At 41.2% G+C, this 19,815-nt stretch overlaps 3 protein-coding genes across 4 annotated transcripts in view; 2 read left to right on the top strand and 1 right to left on the bottom strand.

Annotated features, from left to right (window-relative positions):
• LOC134675745 (nucleolar transcription factor 1-B-like) overlaps window positions 1–4,373 on the bottom strand; it is a 56,065-nt gene extending 51,692 nt beyond the window's left edge. The window contains exon 1 of the mRNA XM_063534055.1: window positions 4,370–4,373. The gene's annotated coding sequence lies outside the window, so the exon portion shown is untranslated. The remainder of the gene's footprint in view (window positions 1–4,369) is intronic.
• LOC134675908 (uncharacterized) overlaps window positions 1–19,815 on the top strand; it is a 369,748-nt gene that overhangs the window by 21,313 nt on the left and 328,620 nt on the right. The gene's annotated exons all lie outside the window — the stretch shown is intronic.
• LOC134675744 (uncharacterized) lies at window positions 14,620–17,681 on the top strand. The gene is made up of 3 exons (XM_063534054.1): window positions 14,620–15,721; window positions 15,974–16,820; window positions 17,624–17,681. Exons 1-3 carry the CDS (start codon window positions 14,620–14,622, stop codon window positions 17,679–17,681), a joined length of 2,007 nt encoding a protein of 668 aa, XP_063390124.1.

The following is a 19,815-nucleotide window of genomic DNA, read 5'->3' as shown; positions in this document are numbered from 1 at the left end:
TCAAAAAAACACTTTTTCTCAATCCAGCCGATTTTGAAAAATCGAAGTACAGTCGCCATAACAAATATCTGAGTACGTCTATACTGTCATGGCGTTTGAGTGCGTGTTCAGATATTGTTGAGCACCTCGGCCGTTCCATTATATCTGATGGCGACTGTATACATAGGTATGTAATTAAATTAATAATCAAGAAAAAGATCCCGACGTAGAACGAAGTGAAGTTTCTTTTAGAAGTCGATTAAAAACAAAATTTAGACGTGTACCGTAAAACACTATAACATTGCCCTTTCAACATAACTTTGCCCACCGCGTCACAGTTCAGTACAAGCGAAATAACTTAAAAGTAGTTACAAATACACTTTCTGAAGAGAGTGAAGAAAGTGTATCTGTAACTACATTTAAGTTATTTATTTCTGAAGAAAGTGTATCTGTAACTACTTTTAAGTTATTTCCCTTGTACTTTAATACCCCCCGGTTCAGGTCCCGTGCCCCAAAGACTTTTGCTCTACAAGTGTATAAAAATAATACTTCATTTTACAACCCTATTGTAAGAATGTGCCGTCTGTACAACGACCTGGTATCTAAACATAGCCATATTGATATATTCAACTCGAGATTTGCAATCTTTCGGAAACAGGTTATGGAAGTTCTTTGCCATCGATCACCATTACATTAAGTTTCATTAATGTCTTTAATTTCCTCAATGTTTTGTGCCTAAAATTGTATTATTGTGTAATTAAGTTAGTTTGTATAGTAGTCTTAGTATAGTTGTAGTTTTCGCTCTAATATTTGTTTCATGATGTGCATACATGCTTTGGATGGCATTCCCAACCAAAAACCTGCTCTGAAAAGAATTATTCCATGTAATAAATGTTATCTGTTTTGTGTGCCTAATAAATAAAATAAAAAATAAAATAAAATACTGAACTGTGACGCAGTGGGCAAAGTTATGTTGAAAACGCAATGTTATAGTGTTTTACGGTAGGTGAATGAATGTAGCCAGCTTTAAGCACGTCGGAGCTTAACTTCTCAAAAGGCATTCAATGCACGGCAGTTCGTTTACCGTCACTACGTAAAGGGATTAGCTTTGCTGCGACGTGGTTGAGAGAGGCAGCTGCAATTATATACTAGGTATGTTACCGTGTATAGTTTTGTAAGTGGCCCCGAGCCGCTATTTTTAAGTAAAACCGCTTTAATGCTGCTTTACATCACATTGTCATAGTAAACTTGAATTCCGAGTAAAATGGAAACTTCTCCAAGATGGTACCTACACATTTTCCAAGATGGCGGCGGTTTGTGGAGGTCCCCAAATGTCAAATAGTGTGGAAATGAAAAAGAGACCTTTAATTAACATACATACCAAATTTCAGGACTCTTCTAGTGCTCACAAAATTTCACGTGAATTGATAGATACGAGTAAATACGACCTGCACAAGCTAAAATGGAGACCTTCGCTAACGCTCGGTCAATAAAATAGATTCCATGAATTACTCTTCAAGTTTCCTTTCAAACTTATTTTCTCCAATTCTACCTTTATATCCCTAATCCAAGCTAATTTCGTTTCTAATTAAACCCGGTTAAGGCTTATATTTGAATGGCTAAAGGTGACGTGGGTAACACAAAGTCCCGGACGCGGTGACAGCGTGTGTAAGCGCCTTTATAATGCGATGTTATTGTCTCAGCGCTGGAGTTATACAATTGAATGTTCTACCTACAAACATACGTCGGGAATACCTATTCTGAATGTACATTTTGATGTCAAAAGGTACTTGGTACTTGCGCTAGTCATTTCTTTCTGGACGATACTTTCGCTTCGTTACGCTTCGTCTTACGTAAGCGAACAACGCGCGAACGCGGCGCGGCGCGGCGCGGCGGGCCCAAGGCGTTCGCGTTCGCAACGAGATCGATTAGTGATAGCGGTACAGCCTGAAATTCGGGAATCAGCTGCAAATGGTGTTAAAGGTATGAAAATCAGCACGATTAATCTTTAGGCCATTTGAATCAATTTGACCCGTAGCACCAATAAAAAAAAACAAACGGAAAGGAATTACGACGTCATCTTTTTTTTGTATTGAAAAATAAAAATTATTGTTCAGAAACCTATCGTGTGTGGTATTAAATGAAAGGGCATTTTGAGCCGGTTCTAAAAATATATCACATTATTATATTTCCGTCACTTGCATTCAATTAAAATAAAAATAATTTTCAAAACATACCAAGTTTGGACTCCTCCAGATACGAAACTGTTGAATTATTTTTTGCGAAATATACCTCAAGTAATGCCCAATATCCTCATATCTAACCCCAAGAAACCAATGTCGAAAATATTTAGTTGAAGTTTTTTTTTATTTTTTTATTACAAGTTGTGATATATCAATCTATCAATGAAACGGCCTCCTAGCCTAGTTGATAGTGATCCTGCCTATGAAGCAGGAGATCCCAGGTTCGAATCCTGGTAAGGGCATTTATTTGTGTGTTCACCATCATCATCATACAAATAAATTCCCATATACACATCATATACAAGCCCTGGTAAGGGCATTTATTTCTGTGATGATGATGATGAACACACAAATAAATGCCCTTACCAGGATTCGAACTTGGGACCTCCTGCTTCATAGGCAGGGTCACTATCGACTAGGCTAGGAGGCCGTTTCATTGATAGATTGATAGATCACAATTTGTAATAATAAAAAATAAAAAAAAAATACTTCAACTAAATATTTTCGACATTGGTTTCTTGGGGTTAGATATGAGGATATTGGGTATTACTTGAGGTATATTTCGCAAAAAATAATTCAACGGTTTCGTATCTGGAGGCGCCCAAACTTGGTATGTTTTGAATATTATTTTTATTTTGATTGAATGCAAGTGACGGAAATATAATAATGTGATATATTTTTAGAACCGGCTCAAAATGCCCTTTCATTTAATACCACACACGATAGGTTTCTGAACAATTTTTTTTATTTTTCCATACAAAATAAGATGACGTCATAACTCCTTTCCGTTTATTTTTTTTTATTGGTGCTACGGGTCAAATTGATTCAAATGGCCTAAAGATTAATCGTGCCGATTTTCATACCTCTAACACCATTTGCAGCTGATTTTGGTCAACCGCTACTACTAGATCGCCCACGTAGGACACTTCAATAAAGATAAGATAAAGATAAAAAATAGTTTATTCAAAGTAGGCATATTACAATGCGCTTATGAACGTCAAATAAACCTTTACCGGCTCCAACCGTACACCTCTGCCCCGAGAAGATTTAAATCCCCCCTCAATTGGAGGAGGGTATCCCAATATGGGACCGGCAACAAACTCGGCGGGACACATCTTTTCAAAACATTATTACATCTTATAATTAACATGCATTACGAGTAATTAAGAAAAATACAATTTAAATAGGTATCAAAGGATTGATTCTCCCCGCGCCGTATCGCTTCGCTTCGCGTTCGCGTGTTGATCGCCTACGTAGTACTCTGCGTAAGTCGTAAAGTATTTAAGGGAGATCAGCCGGCCTAGCCAAGGTTACAATCGCTATCGCTTCGACAACGAAAAGCATTATGTCTCTCTATCACTCTTCCGTATTAGTGTGACAGTGACAGTTGCGTTTCGATCGCTACGGAGCGTAAGCGATTGGCATCTTGGCTACGCGGCCTGTACCTACAGTAAATTTCATTAGATAGCAGTGGCGGCGCGTCATACATATCCATAGGCAAGTCGGGGCTAATTTGGCTTACATATTTCTTTTACAACTCTGCTCAAACGTCCAAAACCAGGCAAGCAGGTGGGAATCGGCTTTTATGGACACGCTGCCACTGTTAGATAGCTTGAAGCGATGTGTTTGCCTTTAGTCTCATTTTGTATGGAATTTTGAGTTTCCAAAACGTCCCGCTTGCTGGTGCGCCGTTCAAAATCCCACACAAAAACTATTGAATGAAATTTACACTAGGGGTTCTGGACGTACATTTTGATATCTAACTAACTAATATGGCTCAGCGATCCAAAGAGGATCTTGGTCTCCGAAACGAGAGCACGCCACTTTTCCCGATCCTGCGCCGTTTCCTGCCAATTGTCGGCTTGAAGCTGACGCAGATCCGCTTCCACACTGTCTCCCCAGCGGTGTCTGGGCCGACCTACCGGGCGGCCACCAGTCGGTCTTCCCAGGTACGCCCTCTTGGCAGCCCGATCCTCTCCCATTCTTAATAGATGACCGAACCAGCGAAGTCTGTGGGATTTCGTTTCGCCGATGATATTGGGTCCGGTCACCAACTCCTCATTATTAAATCCTCCTCCTCCTATCCTCCTCCTTATTTTGATATCAAAAGGTACAAATTGTTACGGCGACGTTCGGATTCAGACTGCAATATTGTCGCGCTGCAATACTCCAGCAGCAAAGCTGGGTGCTGTCTGAATCCGAACGCCACCTTAAACCCTGACCTACAGGTAGGTCTACAAGTTTATTATCATTCGCTAACAGCCAATTGATCACACTTGACTCCATTAGAGGGCAACACCTACGCAATTAATTAATCTACAGTCTAACAGGGCTAGGCACAGATTTATACACGACTATACTCTGTATCCTAGTCTAATAAAATATGGTCTTCTTTTCCCAGAGTGACACAAGCCTACGTCACAATAACATGGCCGCTATATATAGCGCTATCGCATATTATCATATAGCGCTGTCGCATGATGACGTAGGCTTGTGTCAGTCAGGTGACCTAGAAAAGGGAAGAGAGTACCAGGCGGAGTATATTATTATACCATGCTCTGTATCTTTAGGAATTTAAATAAAAGTAAACAAAACCTACCCTCAAATAGCTCTATAAATTGTTGTTGTACAGATGTCAATCACAATGAAAAAATCAACGACCCACGTTGGCCAGAGTTGTTGATTATTTATTTCATTGTGATTGACATCGGTATGGATTGTAATAGTGTGGTACGTTCCACAATAAAAAAGGAAACGTATAATTGACATCTCAAATGGCTTGTTAAGCCAGTTGAGGGTAGATGAAAACATTACACGATCAAATAATGTAGGTTAAAGTCGTCCAGGCGGTTTTGTAATTAGTCAGTTAACAAATAAATGTTATAAAATAGCTACCCGAAAATGTACAAAATGGTTGGTTTATGTTTATTTAACTTCCTAAAGATACAGAGTATAGTGAACTCTATGGCTGCTGCTCGACGCTACGTTCGCGCAAGCGTAGCGACGCCATTTTCCATAGCGATGACTAGACGCCGACGCTAAATAGACGCTAATGCGGCCGGCATGAATGAATTCATTAGCCTACAGGGCTAGGCAGATTTATAGACACTATTTATGTCTATGGTAATTTGTTGGGCGTATAATGTATCTGTTGCTTTCGTGATTTGTGCGAATCTCGTGAAATTGCTTTTGACGTTTTGGGATGAGTCACGTAATTTGATGAGTCAGAGGCTATAGACGCTGAGTAAGGTAGGTTAGGGGGCGAACTCTATTTGCGTGATTTACGTCCCAGAATTTGTCGATTATTGGGCTCTCCGCTATTTATTTCTTAGAATTAGGCGTATTTGGACACCCACTTAATGATTACCTAATGCCACAGAATACATAATAGTACTAGGTACAGAAGACTCACTCTCTAACAAAACGCGTCTGTCACGATCAGCACGGATATGGCCGCTAGGTGGCGACTGCGCCACGCGCGGCTTATGGCAAACCCCAAAATTGGGGTCGAACGGATGTAGTTTTAGCTACCTGTAGCAAAGCGAAGAAATCGCGGAGTGAGCCACGCCTGCTAATGCCTTAGATATGTATAGTCAAGTGTAAAAATATGGGTGTAGACAACTTACTCAAAAATATGTCTCATAGTTCCTAATTCGCTGACATAAGGGACATATTTTTGAGATGGTTTGTGAACCCATATTGTTACACTTGACTGTAGAAAAACTTTTAAACATACATATGTAATTTTTGAAGTGAAAATTTCTTTAGCGGCGCTGAGCACTTTTTGAGGCGGGGAAAAAATGATAAACTCGATTCAGCGTAACGCGTAGCGTAATGCTGACGTCATGTGTCACGGACAATGTTATTCACCAAAGAACTTTAGTCATAACGTATCGTTATCAGGTCAATTATTTAAAACTAGACTTTTATATTAAGCAACAAAGCTCAATGTTCTAATCTTGTACGGGCTGAAATACGAGGATCTCACAGTTAAATTCTTTATATCACTCAAATATAATTCAATAAAGCTACATCTTGATGAAATCGCAAATAAAAGTGAACTCTAGTACGTGAATAAAACTCAAAATATCATGACCAAATTGAATTTTCATTTCCGTCGGCACTCCCGGAGTGCAACCCGTTGTTTTTTTCTTTACTTTTTAATACGAGTAATTAATATTTCTTATCTAATAATACAATTACGCGATATCTCGGTAAGTATTTCGTAATACCCACGTAACTACCAAAAATGTCACTTTTGACACTGACACATGTGATTCATATCGTTTCTAGATCTATTAATTGATGTATCTTAAAGTTTGAATCTGGCAGATAAACAACGTGAACTTAATATACTTTCTATGCATCTCGCTCGTACTGACATAAGTGCGAGCGAGATGTATTAGAAAGCAAATTACGTAGTTGTTGGCGTATATGTCAGTGTTGACACTGTCAGTGACTCTTGGTACGGGTACAGGTGAGATTGGATCGAGAACATTTTGAAATAATTCGCAAATAATAACTTGACAAAGTAAAATATAACATGATGTTGCTAATAAACAAACGTACGTTAATTTAATGTAAATTACCACTAAAACTAATTACCGTGACAGACAGACTGACACTTCGTATTAATTAGTGGACAGCCATTAGTTCTAATCATATTAGTGGATAACATTTCGTTGTGAAGCGCGAAAGTTAAATTTATCTTTTTAATACAGTTGCTCAAAAGCTACTATAATATGTTTAGCGTTCGAAAAGTTGGTTTTTGCGAACTTGTAGTGCTTTTTACTATAGAGATGCCCCGAATAGTGGTTTTGGCTGAATACCGTAACCGAATATTCGGCTCCTCTCTCGTAGAAGCGCCGAATATTCGGCATAACATTTGTACAATTTGAGTCACATTTAGTAGTTCAGTATATATAGGTAGTGTCTCGTTGGATGAAATTACATCAGTGCGTGTTGTGCTTGACAAGTGATATATTCCTTTAGACACGTGACAATCATAAACTTTGCAACGAGAAATTATACTCGTCAAGACATCCACAACATACTCGCAGCAAAGACATATGGAACTTCGTATAAGATGAATAAAGTCTAAGGAAAAAAACGTGCCTCGGAAAACAAGAAAAAGTCATTCTCGGATGGATGCCGCACACACCTTTAGCCTACGACGACACCGTTTCATATTTAACAATGTAAACACATAGATATCAGCGAACGAACATGGATAAAAATGATATAAAAATAATAAAATCATTTACCCATTATATATACATTTTCTTGATAATTTAATACGTTTTCATTTTGAGTTTTAGTCGTGTGTCGTTAGATGGCAGTAAATTTACTGTGACTACATAAATTACTATGACAGGACCCCTCTATACTATCTATTCTTTTTGGTGGTACCAAAGCTACCAAGTATGTGCGTAGTCAGGCGTATTCGAATTTTTGTTAATTGATCTGTTACCGATATGATAATGGTCGGTCAGTGTTAAAAGTGACGTTTTGGTTGTATCATAGAAATGTCCCCGGCCCGGTCAAGCGTGAGTCATCCTTAAGGCTGATCAATGCTTTGGAAAATTGGGATGACAAATTATATAGTTATATCGTAAAAAGTCTGCAGCGATTTTGATAGCCCACGCAGTACAAGTGTCATTTTAAACTTCAAACTTCTATGAAATTATGACGTATAAATAACACTTACACTGCGTGGGCTATCAAATCCGTTGCAGACTTTTATTGGTGCGACATTAACCGTGTTTGCATGATTCAGCAAAAACCGGGCAAGTGCGAGTTGGACTCGCGCACGAAGGGTTCCGTACCATAAAGCAAAAAAAAAACAAAAAAAAGCAAAAAGAAAACGGTCACCCATCCAAGTACTGACCACGCCCGACGTTGCTTAACTTTGGTCAAAAATCACGTTTGTTGTATGGGAGCCCCATTTAAATCTTTATTTTATTCTGTTTTTAGTATTTTTTGTTATAGCGGCATCAGAAATACATCATCTGTGAAAATTTCAACTGTCTAGCTATCACGGTTCGTGAGATACAGCCTGGTGACAGACGGACGGACGGACGGACGGACGGACGGACGGACGGACGGACGGACAGCGAAGTCTTAGTAATAGGGTCCCGTTTTACCCTTTGGGTACGGAACCCTAAAAAATTACCTTTTACATTCACCTTCTTAAGTTTTCAACATCACAAGCGATATTTTTATTCAAAGTGAGACGTCAGGGAGTGATGTAGGCAGAAATGTCTCAATCGAGATAATTTCTGTGGACTCATTATTTGAGTGGAGTTCCTCTCAAGTTTCTTTCTGTATTTACCTGGACCTTCTATCACACCGTTTTACTAATATCTACCGAAATATGAGTTTATTTTGTTCATAATTAAAGATTAAAATTTAAAATCTGTTAAGGTTTGGATATTGGTATAATATCATCGCTTGCGCTGATGCACTCCGCGCGAAATGCACTGACGGCGCGATGCGAGAAATGAATTAGAGATTCACTAGATATGAAACGTCCCACGGCAAAAGGAACCTTATGGTGGTTGGCGCTTACGCCGCTCCAATATTATTGCGGCGCTATGCGACGTAAGCGCCAGCCGCCGTAAGGTACCTTTTGCCGTGGGACGTCACATATCTTTACTATTTCATAATCTAGTGAATCTCTAATTCATTTCCCGAATCGCGTCGTGAGACTGCCGTATTCGAACTTCAAGATATTCACAAGAGACGACACGTACTAGATTCATTCTAGATACGTAATAGTTTAGATATCAACTAGTTCTCTTTTGCAGCGCAATTCGGGCAACCAATGTCACTTTTACGTTAGATAGAGAAAGATATGTATTAGATGTGAATTGGATCTCTAAGTCATATCCTGTGGAAATCGTTTAAAAGTATCTCCAGAATCGCGCAAATGTCAAATTTGACAGGTTAGATCTTAAACATATCGTTATCGTATCTTGGTGATGTCTAAAAGATATCTAATAGATGTCTATTTCAAAATCCGAATCGGGCCCAATATCATCGCTTGCGTTGATGCACTCCGCGCGGAATGCACTGACGTGACGGCGCGATGCGAGAAATGAATTAGAGATTCACTAGATATGAAACGTCCCACGGCAAAAGGAACCTTATGGCGGTAGGCGCTTACGCCGCTCCAATATTATTGCGGCGCTATGCGACGTAAGCGCCAGCCGCCATAAGGTACCTTTTGCCGTGGGACGTCACATATCTTTACTATTTCATAATCTAGTGAATCTCTAATTCATTTCCCGAATCGAGTCGTAACGTTATTCCTGGCCGCGTTAAGATGCCAATAGCTTACGCTCCGTAGCGATCGAAACGCAACTGTCACAGTCGCACTAATAAGGATGAGTGATAGAGAGACATAAAGCTTTTCGTTGTCGAAGCGATAGCGATTGTAACCTTGGCTAGGCCGGCTGCTGCGGCTGTAAAAATATGTATACCTACGTTAAAAAACATATAAGTCAACTTTTACAGTTTCGTACTCAAATACAAAGAAACATTAATAAAATCCGGTGTGATAATCATCCTTCATCCACTCGTTCAGATTACTGATAAAAATAACTCAGCATTTCCAACGCACTTACGCCGCCGCCATTTTGCACAACTGTTTTTCATGCCGGCAAAATATTATTTTAAACGGTCGGCTTTTTATTTGTGTTTTAGGTATTTTTTGGAAAAGTAACATGGAAATTGCAACCTCAGTAACGTTACAGATGTGGTGTATAATTGTTTTCTATCGTATTTTCTCGGAAAGTTCGTATTTGTCAAGCTACTTCAGTCAACCTCAGCACTTTTTGTACCGCGACTGAGTTCGTACGTTTCCGTGAAAATGCGAAATATAACTATGCACTACTTACATCAACATAAGCTGTCATTGCAATACATTATAGAATAGGCCAAAGGTATGATGCAATCTTTCCAAGCGATGGCGCCATAACCTTTGCCCTACAGTCGAGTTAATGGCATTAATATCAATATTTACTTAACAATTAACACATACCAGTGAAAGAATAAGGATCAAAGTCAAATGGCGTTCTAACAGCTTTAATCTTCTGTCGAAAGATGGCAGTAAATTTACAGTGGCCACATAATTTGAATGATGCCAATTAGCTCAGTTGACCTTACTTAAATACGAGTTTTCAAATAGCCCATAAAAAAGATACTTGCAACTAGTACCTAAGCTAAGGGTCAAAACGTCATAAAACAGACATAAAACCCATGTCAAGGGCATACCCTTGACAGACTGCCGTATTCGAACTTCAAGATATTCACAAGAGACGACACGTCCTAGATCCATTCTAGATACGTTATATGTAGTTTAGATATCAACTAGCTCTCTTTTGCAGCGCAACTCGGGCAACCAATGTCACTTTTACGTTAGATAGAGTAAGATATCTATTAGATGTGAATTGGATCTCTAAGTCATATCCTGTGGAAATCGCTCAAGAGTATCTCCAGAATCGCGCAAATGTCAAAATTGACAGGTTAGATCTAAAACATATCGTTATCGTATCTTGGTGATGTCTAAAAGATGTCTAATAGATGCCTATTTCAAAATTCGAATCGGGCCCAGAAGGGTGAGTCCTAACGCTAGCATGTATTAAGAAAGATTGAATTAATTGTCAGGCAACTGGTGGCCCATAGATAAATACCTATTTAACCACGTATAGACAAACTGATAGTGATCAATGTTTGCTTAAACAAAAAAAACAAATGGAATGATATGAAAATGAATAACGAAAAAAAAACGGGTTGCACTCCGGGAGTGCCGACAGAAGTGAAAACTCAATGACTAGTACAAAATGTCTGCAGCACTATTTATAATTGACCTATCCTCCTTTCTATCGAAAAACTTTAGTTCCGAAATTGCTGGCCAGTGAGCTTAAATTTGGAGCGTTAATTGTTAAAAATTCGAATAGAAATTGTAGTTACCTTGCAGACCTCGCATCTAAATATATTTGGTCATGATATTTTGAGTTTTATTCACCAGTACTATTTAGAGTTCACTTTTATTAGCGATTTCATCAAGATGTAGCTTTATTGAATTATATTTGAGTGATATAAAGTTAGAATCTAACTGTGAGATCCTCGTATTTCAACCCGTACAAGATTAGAACCCTTTTCATGTAATGTCATTGAGTTTTTCTTTATTGATTTAAATGCCATCTAAATGAGTGGCCATCTTCGAGCAACACCGGCTTCCGACACGTCGGAAGGGAGGGGCCCAAGCGATATCTCACCGTACAAATCTTTCTGCCATTTTTCGCGGGGGGAAGGTGCACACAGTCGCACTTCTCACACACTTACATACAAAATCCAATCAGAGGCCCTACCGCGAACCACGTTCGACATGTTGCCTCTCTATGGCACTTGTAAATTCATACGTAAGTGTGACAGGGAGGCAACACGTCAAACGTGGTTCGCGGTAGGCCCTCTGTAATGACGACACAAATACATAGAAAATGACACACGTCAAAGACAAATCTTGCAAACCTCGTTCTCTTTTTGTGTACGGACGAATGACTAGTGTCACAACACGCACACTAGCACATTTTCGTTGAAGTATGTCATTGTATTCTGAGAGATGAGAAGTCGGATTTGTCGCTCGACCGATCCGCAATTTGTACTGAGCGAGCAAAATCGATAAATCCAACAAATACTTGAGACTAAAATATAATAATTGTATTTAAATGTAATTAAACGTATGATATGTAAAAAAAAATTACATGTGGAATGTAATACTTTCTTTTTGTAAATTTGATGTCCCCGACCTCTTTTTATAGCAAAAAACCGAGCAAACAGGCATTTTTGTGCAGCAGTGTTCACGCGCGCGTCTGGACTCGGTCTAGTGAAAAATCCAAGTGCAACTAGTTTTATTACCCGCGCTAGATTAGATTGACGCGCTAATCTTGTACCTCGGCAGAAGGGAAATAGTGCGAATGCCGCCTCCCTTCCATGTTGCTCGAAGGTGGCCATCTAAACGTTACGGTCACGTGATCGCTGTCTCGAGTTATCATTTTTTTCCCACCTCAAAAAGTGCCCAGCACCGCTAAAGACGTTTTCACATCATAATTTTTAAGAAAAAAAAAACCGACTTCCTTGGGGGGCCGATGAAAGATTATTGTAGATGGTACACTATGTAGAAAAGGAGGTAAAACCACCCACTTTTCTACTAGCATTTCGCTTCTGTATAATGGCTCCTCTACAGGATGGGCCAACGCCGGCCACTCCAAGGGACGCAGCCATGCGGTAGAATGAGATAGCAATATCACTTGCTCCCTCTAACGCATAAATGCGTCCCTTGGAGTGGCCGGCGTTGGCCCATCGTGAAGAGGAGCCATGAGGGTCGTAGTTCTAGCCTAACCTAACCCACTCCTCAGATAGCAGTTCGGTTCTGTGCGGATCGCAGTTCGAACCTAATCAAACCCACTTTTCAAGTAGCATTTCGTTTCTGTAAGGCTCGCAGTTCTAACCTAACCTAATCCTTGTTCGGTTCTGTGAGGATCGCAGTTCAAACCTAACCTAACCCACTTAATGGCGCATGCCGTGTGTTTAGTATTCAACCTACTGCTATACTGATTTATTTGAGGTAGCGAGGCTACTGGCCGGCGACACATTCGCAATGGTCTGTAAAGTAATGACTAACGGTGTCAGTGTCATCAAAACATCGTAACAGAAAGAATATCTGAATTCGCGAAATATACCAGAAAACAGTGTGCAGTGCCTTGAAATAACGAGGAAGCCACCAGCGAGCAATCCACCCGCAGAGGCCTCTGCCAGCTCTGACCACAAATACCGGTAAGCCCTTCTACCATCAGATAAAGCAGTATAGTGTCGAATAAACTTACTTAAAAAACTACAGTCCACTGGCTTTACGCCACATTTTCTGGCCTCCGAGCCGATTCTAAAAATTTCCCAAATTTTGAACCCTCCCAGATTTATTTTTTCCCCAAATCCTATCTTCTATACTTCTATAGGCTAACCGTTGAATTTTCCCTTGCGGATCGTATCCGCATATTATCTCGCTGTTTCCTATTTATTTCTACGGTTTTACTGATATCTATTTCAATAAAATATCCAATTCGTCATACATTTTTGTCCGTGACAAACAATGGCGGAAGGCGAGGTGCAATTGTTATTGCAAATAAATACGTTGACACTCAAAAAAGAATATTTGTTTAACAAATTACAAAAGGCTTATGATGTATCCAAAACTGTTAAATTGGATAGTCTAGACTCGGTGCAAGATTACATGGTACAGTTTTCGGAACTCGATGACGCACGTTGCGACTTCGAAAAAATTGTCATGGAGATTATCATGCTGGAGATGCAGGCAAACCCCAAAGCTAAACCTTCAACAAGCTCGTTAGAAAGTTTCGACGATTTATATTTTGCTTGTAAAAAGGTAGCTTTGAACTGCAACCGTATAGTCCAGGAGCCAACCAAAAATAATTTCACTGAAACCAAGGATGATTGTTTCGCTAGGCCACATTTACCGAAGCTGACTTTGTTTGAATTTGATGGTCAGGTGGAGAATTGGGCCACATTTCATGATACATTTGTGTCTTTGGTTCACAATCGCAAGTTCGAGAACATAGATAAATTTCATTATCTGCTGTCTTGTGTCAAAGGCCCAGCACTGAATATTATCAAGAGTCTTCCGATCACGTCTTACAACTATCCTGTAGTTTGGAAAAGCTTACTTGATAAGTACCAAGATGTCAGAACGTTGACCGGCAGGTATCTGGATAAAATGCTGAATTTTTCACCTTTGACAAAAGACAGTGCAGCGAATTTAACCTCATTCGTGGAGACTTTTGACCATTCCTTGAAAGCTATTCACGCCTTGCAGATTGAGAACTTGGACGACTATCTATTCTGCCATCTGGCACTTCGCGGGCTAGACAGTCATTCTCGGAAATTGTTTGAAGAAAGCCGCGATCAAAATGAATTACCGACTTTCGCGGAATTAATAAATTTTGTGAACAAACAAATAAAAGTGTTGGAACATACTTTTCCTAGTACTAGCTCCCGGACTATAAACAATCCACAAGTCAAAGTGAAGTCACCTGTCAACTTCACACAACCGAGTCATAAACCTGCCAGTTTCAAATATTCGAACGCGACCTCGTCTTCGCAAAAGGTTGGATTAACTGTTTCGCGTAATAATGATACTCAAAATAATTCGTACCAAAACAAACTGACTTGCGTGCATTGCAACTCAAATCATCTGATTTATCGTTGCGAACAGTTTCGTAAACTGTTGATTCAAGATAGGATTGACCGTGTCAACGCCTTGAAGATATGCAGCAACTGTTTGAAAAGTGGTCACGAAGCGTCAAGTTGTAAGAGCAATATGACTTGTGGAGTTTGCTCTCAGCCTCATCATTATTTGCTACATCGGGATGCAAGTGTTCTGCAGGCTCCGGCCGTGCCGACCCTGCAGACGCCCCGCGCTGCCGTGCATGCAGCGGGGCCTTCGCCGCCGCGCTCCGTGAGTGTGACGCCCGCTTCAACTGGAACTGAGAATCTTCACTCCGTGAGTGAAAATTCAGGTTCTTACGGTGTAGTGTTGGGGACTACGAGGACTCTAGTGGTTGACATCACCGGTCAACATCAGAACTGCCGTGCGTGCGTGCGTGATTCTGGAGCGCAAAGCTCATTTATTACTTTGAATTGTGCTCAACGTTTGGGCTTACCTCGCAACAAATGTCCTTACACAGTATCAGGACTTGGAGGTGAACTTGTCAAAAACTTTGGCATGGTGACGTGCGACTTGAAGCCGTGTAAATCGGACGTTCCGAGTTTCCAGGTGGAGATGGTCGTCGTGGAGAAAGTGTCATCTGAAATGCCAAATGTTTCATTTCCGCCAGAAGTTGTGGAAGAATACAAGAATTTTGAATTGGCTGACCCGTTGTTTTTCGAGAAGTCATCGGTGGATATTCTACTGGACAATGGCGTCGTGTCCGAATTGATTATGGACAAGCCTACTACTGTCAAGCCGAACATTCCAAAGGTTATTGAAACCATTTTTGGGTACGTCGTTAGCGGAAGATTATACAACGACACCGCAACACCAACACGGAGTTTCCATCTGACGATTTCTCTAGAGAAGACTTTGGACAAAACGCTGCGTGACTTCTGGGAAGTAGAGGAATTGCCGTGCAAACCTGTACTCAGCCCACAAGATCAGCTGGCTGAAGATATTTACGTGCGTGATCACTCCCGTGATGAGGGGGGGAGGTATATCGTGCCGCTGCCTTTTGTTCCTGATGCGCCGATACTCGGAGACTCTCGCGCTGCTGCTGAGCGACGACTGCTAGCAACAGAGCGCAAACTCGCGCGCTCACCAGTGCTGCAGCAAGCTTACAATGACTTCATGTTGGAGTATGAGAAACTAGACCACATGGAATTGTATACTGGTAGCGAGCCGAGCAAATATCTTGTACCACATCACAGTATTTTAAGGCCAAGCAGCACATCTACGCCGTTGCGCGTAGTCTTTGATGCTAGTGCGAAAACGTCTACAAACGTCTCTCTTAATGACACCCAGTTGACGGGACCAAACCTATACCGTGATATAGGTGCCATAATAACAAATTTTCGATTATTCGAATACTGTTTCGCAAGTGATATTTGCAAAATGTATCGTGCAATCCTTGTGCGCGAATCTGACCGAAAATATCAACATATTTTGTATCGGTCGTCAGTTGACGAGCCGATAAAAGTCTATGAGTTGAAAACAATCACATATGGCGTGAGTTCGAGTCCATTTCTGGCCATACGCACTTTACTACAATTAGCCAGTGATGAAGGCGAACGTTTCCCTTCTGCTGCTGAAGTTGTACGTCAAGGCATCTATATGGATGATATCCTGTGGTCATGCGCCACCTTCTCTCAGGCATGTGCATTACAGGACGAGTTGATTAATATGCTACAGTGCGGAGGACTTGTGCTTAAGAAATGGTCGAGCAACTCTGAACAGTTGTTTGAGCGCGTCCCGGCCGAACATCGTGAAACTACTGTCACTTTTCAGAAGGACAGGGATGACGTTTCAATTAAGCTTTTAGGCTTGAAATGGTCTCCGATGTTTGACGCGTTCAGCTTCTCATTGAACAAACAAGATACCGTCAATACTAAGCGATCTGTACTGAAGACTCTTGCGTCAATTTATGATCCTGTTGGATACATTGCTCCATGCACATTTGTTGCAAAGTGCATTCTTCAGGACCTTTGGAAGGTGGGTCTCGGTTGGGATGATCCGCTTCCTCAAGATGTATGCGAGCAGTGGTTGACGTTCATTGACGAACTACCCCGACTATCCGAGTTGCAGATTCAACGGCATATCTTGCTTCCAAATGTAACTGAATGCGAACTTGTTGGATTTAGCGACGCGTCTTCTCGTGGGTACGCCGCCTGCATCTACGTCATCTCACGACATCAGTCTAACGTTAAGTGCAGATTGTTGATGGCAAGGTCAAAGGTAGCACCTGTCAAAGTTCATACTATCCCGAAAATGGAACTTATGGCCGCAGCACTTCTTGCAAAACTAATGAAGTACGCGTGTGAATGCTTAATTCGGGTTAATGTGACAAAAATCACAGCTTTGACAGATTCGTCTATTGTCTTGGCGTGGCTACAAACTGATGCTTATAAATTAAAAACATTTGTTTGTAACCGTGTTACACAAATAACAGAATCAATACCTCCTCATGCGTGGCGTCATGTGAACAGCGAAAACAACATGGCAGACGTCGCCTCGCGAGGTGTTTCTCCGTCGCAGTTCATGGCTGGTAGCTCTCAGTGGTTTGAAGGGCCTGCCTGGATGTATGACGATTGTGAGAATTGGCCTGTTTCCACTTTCATAAACAAATGTGAAACACAAATCCCAGAGATGAAATTAAATACAAATACATTTAATTTACTATCTCAACAAACGGGAGAAGAAGGTAAACTGGAATTCGTTGATCGTGTTTGCAACCAGTTCTCTTCTTATTCTAGAATGCAAAGAAGCATCGCCTGGATCTTACGTTTACTGCGACGATTCCGTGGTGACGTTTCGATTTGCGACCAAGTTTTAACGACTAAAGACTTGAATCAAGCCCATGATTGCTTGATCAAATTAGTACAAGCAGCTTATTTCAAAGAGCAAATTGAATCTTTGAAAAATGGCGTAACGTACATCCCTTCGTTAAGGAAGCTTGCACCCTTTCTTGACGATCGAGGCTTCCTCAGGGTGGGGGGTCGTATCCCGCACTCTAACTTGCCTTACAATGCGAAGCATCCTATATTGTTGCCGAAGCAAAGTAGGTTTACAAAGCTCTTGGTGGAATATTTTCATAAGAAATATTTACACACAGGTCCGCAGACCTTGCAGAATATTCTCAACCAGAGATATTGGATCTTGTCGGCTCGTAGCCTAATTCGTTCCATTCATTCAAAGTGCAAGAGCTGCTACAAATGTAGACCCACTCTGCTGCAGCCTAAAATGGGTGACCTTCCATCAACTCGTCTGTTACCTAATAAGGTGTTTGAGCATGTAGGTGTGGACCTGGCCGGACCCTTTTATATAAAGGAAAGCTTACGGCGCAATGCGAAGATAGAGAAGGCTTATTTAGCGGTCTTCGTTTGCTTTTCAACTAAAGCCGTGCATTTGGAAACGCTCTCCTCTCTATCTGCCGATTGCTTTTTGGATACTCTAGACAGATTCGTATCCCGTCGCGGTCTTTCGGCATGCTTTTATTCCGATTGCGGGACGAATTTCACAGCAGCCAGTAAACATCTTGCTGATGTTCAGAAATTCATGTCAGACAAGAGCACTCAACAGGATATTTATAACGGCTGCGCTCAGCGCTTGATTAACTGGCAGTTCAATCCTCCTAGCGCCCCTCACATGGGTGGTTTATGGGAGAGTTGCGTTCGCATTGCGAAATACCATCTTGTGCGTGCTGTCGGTGACAAAGCCTTGACTTTTGAGGAGCTGACAACAATTTTCTGTAAAATTGAAGCCATAATGAATTCACGGCCATTATGCGCTCTGCCGGCTAGTGATAATCCTCATGAGTTTAATGTCCTAACTCCTGGACACTTCTTGATAGGCAAGAGTCTGACAGCTGTACCAGAGTATGATTTGCAGTCTGTACCTGTAAATCATCTATCGCGTTGGCAATATTTGCAAAATTGCTCTCAACTGTTTTGGAAGAAATGGAGCCAAGATTATTTACATACCTTACAACAAAGGTCAAAATGGTTTACCTCGCCTCCCAATATTAATGTAGGAGACTTAGTGTTGGTCAAGGACGACCGAGTTTCTCCTTGCAGTTGGCCACTTGCAATTGTCCAACAAAAACATCCCGGTTTAGACGGCATTGTGCGCAAGGTTACTCTGCGCACAAGAGCTAACAATTCCTTTTTGAGACCTGTTAATAAACTGTGTCCTCTGCCTTATACTCACTAAATCCCCTTCTTTTATCGCATTAATTGCATATATTTTATTTTATTTTCGCGCCTATACATGCGCAAGTTCTGTTCTCTCTTTTTTCATATTATGAGAAAGCCACATAGTGCTTTCGGTGGGGGGTGTTTAGTATTCAACCTACTGCTATACTGATTTATTTGAGGTAGCGAGGCTACTGGCCGGCGACACATTCGCAATGGTCTGTAAAGTAATGACTAACGGTGTCAGTGTCATCAAAACATCGTAACAGAAAGAATATCTGAATTCGCGAAATATACCAGAAAACAGTGTGCAGTGCCTTGAAATAACGAGGAAGCCACCAGCGAGCAATCCACCCGCAGAGGCCTCTGCCAGCTCTGACCACAAATACCGGTAAGCCCTTCTACCATCAGATAAAGCAGTATAGTGTCGAATAAACTTACTTAAAAAACTACAGTCCACTGGCTTTACGCCACACCGTGCGGTGTACGGGGGTTTAAGCGAGAGGGGCTAGTAAGATTGGCATCATCGTACTTTATACCTACCTACATTAATTTTATGGTAGGTAATCATAGTTCTTTATTTAGTTAAGGTATCATAGTGGTTTTCTGGGTCAAGGTCCGGGTCCGAGTCCGGGTCGAGTCCGGGTCCGAGTCCGGGTCCGTGTCCGGGTCCGAGACCGGGTCCGAGTCCGGATCCGAGACCGGGTCCGGGTCCGAGTCCGGGTCCGAATCCGGATCCGAGTCCAGGTCCGGGTCCGGATCGGATCCGGGTCCGAACCGGATCCGGGTATGAGTTCGAGTCCGGGTCCCAGTCCAAGTCAAAATCGGTAATCACCAAACGTGTACCATGCGTCATTGAAGAGTTCTGTTCTGATCATCATCAGTAGTTCCACTTCATCAAATGCAACAGTTTTTAATGAAAATGCTTGATTTTCTGATGTAAATACAAAAATCTCTATACGCGTGCCTTTAAGATTTGAGGAGTTCCCTTGATTCCTCATGGATCCCGTCATCAGAACTCGAGCTTGACAATAATGTGGCTTAAAAACTTAACTTGCTTAACAAACATAACGAAGAGGACAAATCGCCAACCGTGAACTTTGCGTCGTTAAAG

This window comes from Cydia fagiglandana, chromosome 23 (assembly GCF_963556715.1).
Source record: "Cydia fagiglandana chromosome 23, ilCydFagi1.1, whole genome shotgun sequence".
In the NCBI taxonomy this organism is placed as follows: domain Eukaryota; kingdom Metazoa; phylum Arthropoda; class Insecta; order Lepidoptera; family Tortricidae; genus Cydia; species Cydia fagiglandana.
The sequence above is the reverse complement of the archived record's forward strand: the minus strand, read 5'-3'. Positions and strand labels throughout refer to the sequence as shown.

Coding starts and splice junctions, on each gene's coding strand:
- LOC134675744 (XM_063534054.1), top strand. CDS start 14,620: ATGACTTGTGGAGTTTGCTCTCAGCCTCATCATTATTTGCTACATCGG. Junction 15,722..15,973: donor ATATCTTGTACCACATCACA/GTATTTTAAGGC, acceptor ATCGGTCGTCAG/TTGACGAGCCGATAAAAGTC. Junction 16,821..17,623: donor CTTCTTGCAAAACTAATGAA/GTACGCGTGTGA, acceptor ATTTACACACAG/GTCCGCAGACCTTGCAGAAT.